This window comes from Vollenhovia emeryi, unplaced genomic scaffold (assembly GCF_000949405.1).
Source record: "Vollenhovia emeryi isolate VEMERY1.0 unplaced genomic scaffold, V.emery_V1.0 DF939181.1, whole genome shotgun sequence".
In the NCBI taxonomy this organism is placed as follows: domain Eukaryota; kingdom Metazoa; phylum Arthropoda; class Insecta; order Hymenoptera; family Formicidae; genus Vollenhovia; species Vollenhovia emeryi.
In genome coordinates, this window is record NW_011967185.1 from 1,437,169 (window position 1) to 1,442,075 (window position 4,907).

General features: G+C 35.1%; 1 protein-coding gene across 1 annotated transcript; it reads left to right on the forward strand.

The window, feature by feature from the left end:
- The first annotated feature begins 435 nt into the window (after window positions 1-435).
- LOC105563044 (DNA ligase 1-like) lies at window positions 436-3,807 on the forward strand. Its single transcript, XM_012014317.1, has 4 exons — window positions 436-583; window positions 1,210-2,435; window positions 2,893-3,034; window positions 3,127-3,807. The coding sequence occupies exons 2-4, from the start codon at window positions 1,225-1,227 to the stop codon at window positions 3,319-3,321; spliced, it is 1,548 nt and encodes a 515-aa protein (XP_011869707.1). The 5' UTR covers window positions 436-583; window positions 1,210-1,224; the 3' UTR covers window positions 3,322-3,807.
- The last annotated feature ends 1,100 nt before the right edge of the window (window positions 3,808-4,907 follow it).

The window sequence follows — 4,907 nt, forward strand, 5'->3', positions numbered from 1 at the left end:
ACTGGGACTTAAGCCTCGTCTACATAGAAGTCGTAAAGTCGTAGTCGTAAGAAGAGTCGACTATGATTGGTCAATTCTTATGTGTCTGACGAAATTGACCAATCACAGTCGATTATTCTTACGACTACGACTGCGACTCGCATTGTAGACCACGCATTAGGGTGCTTTCACATGGAGTGGGAGGGTGCTTTCACATGGAGCGTAAGTTGCGTAGCGTAACCTGCGTATCGCCAATCACAGGACTAGTTCAACGGAATTATTGAAACGGTTCTATCAGCATGATCCTGTGATTGGCGATACGCAGGTTCCGCTACGCAAGTTACGCTCCATGTGAATCCAGCCTTATAGTACGCTGTCTGTGGTCGAAGAGTGGATAACTGCATGAGTCTATGCTCTGTCTATATTCCGAGGATTCCGAGTCTATGTTCGCTTCCATCCTCCATCTTGCGTGCTCGAACGTTCATTCTACTAACCTCGTGGATCTCAGGGTGTTGCGCCACGCTACGCGCTGACTATACGACACATCCGTTGGCGCCTATTTCACGATCTTCACTGAAAAGCATCTTTAATCATTCCTGGAGTGGTAAGATAAAAGCGCCAAGTGTTTGCAAGTATTTTATAGCCGATTACAGATGTATTTGGCATAACTTAACCGTTCCGCGTGCTTTGGATAACCTCCAACGTGTAGCTACAATTATAAGTCCCACGTGGTGAGATAAAAATTTTGTAAACTGCTTTTAATTGTATTCTCAAGATTTGAATACGCTTATTGTTTATTTCTGTACGTTACTTTGAGCGGTACGACTCCATTTTCATTAATTTCGAGAAATATTTAACTCCTTTTCATAAATTTCGAGAAATATTGGTCCTTGAAGTTAGACAAAGAAAAATCGGGATTGTGCCATGTATGTACTGTCCTATCTAGGCTAGCCGTGGAAAGACAAGTTGGAAGTGTACAATTAATAAAATAACTAAAACGAGGAGTTCATTTTCAATCCAACTGGCAAATTTGATTGAATTCGTTACGACCTGACTTGCTAGTCTAACTTTTCCTGTTTTCTTATTTGTATTGTTATTTGAAAAGGACTTGAAGTAAGGTCGAAACGTTGTAACAAATTTAATAAAATTTGCCAGTTGACTTATCAATAAGCTCCCCATTAAAATTCTTTATTAAAATCACGTTTTTATATTTCACTCTTGGTATTGCAGAATATTCGTTTCACAATGAAGACTAAGATAGGAGATAAGAAAGGGAAGAAACGACCCCTTGGCGAAACTTTCATTTCTATAAAATCAGATCAGAGTCAAGGGAACGCCAATGCGCTCCAAAAGGGCCCCAAAAAACCTAAATTTGCTGGCATTAAACAAAATGGAAATCCCGTAATAGGAGCAAAAGAGCCGATCTCTAAAGTAGTGGACAAGCAGAAAAAGGAGCAGGTTAAAGTAATGAAAAAGCAAAGTGGCGTCCTCATACCATTGAAAACGAAGAAAGATACAAAAGAAAAGACAGAAGAAACTGTCGCTAAACCCGGAAAAGAGATTGGTAGTAGATCTAACAAGTCGAGAAAAAGGCGCCCTTACCTCCACGGTGAATTTACTGTGGAACAAATAACAGCAAAGATAGCAGAAATCAAGAGCAGAGAAGTGTTGTCGAAGAGAGCGAAAAGGATATTGAGTATACTTAATAGAAAATTGATGACATCTGGAAACAAATCGGAGAAATTAGATACAGTAGGAAAGAAAAGCGGCAAGAAAGCGGAAATTCCCGCAAATGCAGGGATAAGTAAGACAGTGGAACAGCGCATAAATGTAATAATGAACAAAAAACAGAGAGCTGAGAAAAAGGGTAAAGCAGCAGCAACAACAGCGCCTATTCTAAGCAGATTACAGGAGGAAGATGATAGCAGTGTCGAGGAAGATGACGATGACAGCGACGTCGAGGAGGATGACGACAGCAACGCTGAGATAGAAAATGACAGTATCATAGAAGCATGTGATCCGAGGACACTACCAACTGATGAAGAAACTGACGAGAGTGAGAGTGAAGATGAAGAAATGGAGGATGAAGATGAAGAGGTAGAGAGTGAAGATGATGAAGATGAAGAGCTGGAGAGTGAGGATGAAGAGGATGAAGAAATTGATGAGGAAGAAGATGAAGACGAAGAAGATGAAGACGAAACAACTGATGAAGATGAAGAGGATACAAAAACTAGAAATAACAAAACAGTTTCAGAAGTAAGAAAGGGAGAAGCGCAAAACAAACAAAAACAAGAGCAAAACAAGAATAAACAAGAACTAAATAAAAATAAGCAAGAGCAAAACAAGAATATACAAGAGCAAAACAAGAATAAAAAGGTCTCTGTTTCTTTGGATCAACTAAAAGCCGACTTGAAGAGGAAGCGATGTGTCCTGTTTGTGGGCAATTTGCCACAAGAGTAAGTCAATTTTTATAAATAATATTGAATAATAGTATTGATATGAATCTTACAATTAATTAGAGAAGATGCCATTTTTAGCCAGGTTCGTTCTTTGTCTAGTCTAATTATAGAGGCTTGTCACAAAAAGGTCCAAGTTGAAATCTTGGGGTAATATTTGTTGCAATAAATTTTTTAAATAAGATGTTTATTAGCATCAAAAGTTAATTTGATAATGAATTAAAGTATATAGATTTACTGTTTCAACAAAAAAAAAAACTATTTAAAGACTGTCAAATAATCGAAACGCAGTTTATGTACGGGGAAGAAAATACAAAATTTACATAGAAATATTATTAGTCTGTCAAGGACTAGTCGAGCCGAAAATAGCATCTCCTCTAATTGTGATTTTTTTATAATTTTTAATATTTCTACTTAGTTGTTTAGATAGACTATAATTTGAATATTTAATTTACAGTATAACCGAGAATGAGATTAAACAACATTTCTCGTCTAAGGTCTCGGCTAATGCAATAACTAACATCATACTTCCGACCAAGCCAGATAATACACCACGCGGCTTTGGGTATGTGGAATTCTCGAATAATGTCGATTTTGAGGTGAGCATCTTGTACTGTTTTTGCTGTGATACCTTTATTAAACTTTGCAATACTTACAGCTAATTTGCAATCTGACTTTTGTATTTTTACAGAAAGGACTCTCGTTACATCATACATTTTTAAAGAAAAAGAGGATAAATGTTGAATATTCAATACTAGGCGGTAAAAAAATTAATGTTACTAAAGAGTCTAGTGTTGCCCAAAATATGAAGCCGCAGGCGTTTCAGAAGGCTGGAAAATTTGCTGGCGGGCAACAAAAGAAGAAGCCGTTTAAAAAGAATAAATAAGATGATGAAACGAAAGTATAATCAAATAAAAAGGATTAATTGACAAAGGAATTGTTTACATAGCAACTTTAAGAAAAACAATTTTTTTAATGACAATGTCAAAGATTCTTTTAAAGTTATTTTACATGATCACGTTAAATGTTATCTTAGGTAAATACGTATGTCAATTAAAACCGATATATTTTGTTCTTTGAGCTCTTAGGGCTAGTTTTTCCAACCTCTTGGTAAGTTAACTAATAATTCAATTATACATATTTATCTTTGTGTGATCGGAAAAACAAAGACATACATATGTTTCAACTATTAGCTAATTTATTAAGAGGTTGGAACAACCGGCCCTTAATGTATTTCTGTAATTTGGACTCGATTGTATGTTAAAATACTATGAATCGTCGCAAAGGACATCCTAAAAAACATATTAATATCGCATGTTACATATTATATTACCGTGTATTGTAAAACAATAAATTTAAAAGATTATCAACACTTTAGTTTTGACTGATATAAGCTTTAAAATAGAAAATTAATTAACTTATGTTATTTGTATCGTAATACCTAAAATGAGCTTTGAACTGCTGATCAGTTAATGCTGCCACCGCTTGCAACTCCTCTATGAGAGCAAAATTCTCACGTACGCTTTCTATGTGAACGATTCAAGAATCGAGCACCCGATATCTTTCAAAAATTTCAGTAATACGTGCCTAGATCTCGATTCAGTCGCCCACGAGGTTATCCGCTATGTTGTGTCAGTGCTATTCATGCTGTTCACGAAGCTCGCTACCACTATCGCGCTATTTGTTTCACGAACGGTCTTTGGTAGCGTTTGCGTTGGTTGTGCGACAGCGAGCTCCCCCGAACCCACCCTTAGCGTGGACATATTTGACATTAGCACAAAAAAAGAATTCGTGAATGGAACGGAATCGTCACTTCTGAATTCGTACTATTCTGCAGTTTTGCGATCTCAGTCATTCATAATTCTGTACAAGGAGGAAACCTTTGGCGCAACTAGCAAAATGTAAATTCTTCTATGGACAACATGCACCCGGTAAAAAACGTGTCATGCATGAGCATGCATAAATATATAGTATTGTATAGTTATACATAAAAAAATATGTCCATACATATTTTTTACATTATATATTTCTCTGTAAATTTATACAATTCTATACAGTCCTATATAATTTTATAGATTTATACATGTTCATTATATGAAAAATTTTTGAAATGGAAAAGTTGCTTATTTATAATTATATATAACTTTGTAGAATTGTACACAATTATATATAATTATAAATAAGCAATTTTTCACTTTAAAAAGTTGTTTGTATAAAAGCATGTATAAATCTCTAAAATTATACAGAACTGTGTAGAATTGTATAAAATTATATAGAAATATACAATGTAAAAATATGTATGGACACATTTGATGTATATTTTTTATATAATTCTATGTATTTGTTTATGTTTATGCATGACAAATTTTTTACCGGGCAAATAGGAATATAATGCATGCGACGATTTATTCGAGAGTACTGTTATCTCACAAGATTGAACTGAACGTTGTTTATTAAGTACTTAATACGACA

What these genes read in the sequence shown, in the direction of transcription:
- LOC105563044 (XM_012014317.1), top strand. Translation starts at nt 1,225, where the DNA reads ATGAAGACTAAGATAGGAGATAAGAAAGGGAAGAAACGACCCCTTGGC. An exon ending in GTGGGCAATTTGCCACAAGA is followed by an intron (nt 2,436 to 2,892) that starts GTAAGTCAATTT and finishes TTTAATTTACAG; the next exon opens with TATAACCGAGAATGAGATTA. An exon ending in CGAATAATGTCGATTTTGAG is followed by an intron (nt 3,035 to 3,126) that starts GTGAGCATCTTG and finishes GTATTTTTACAG; the next exon opens with AAAGGACTCTCGTTACATCA.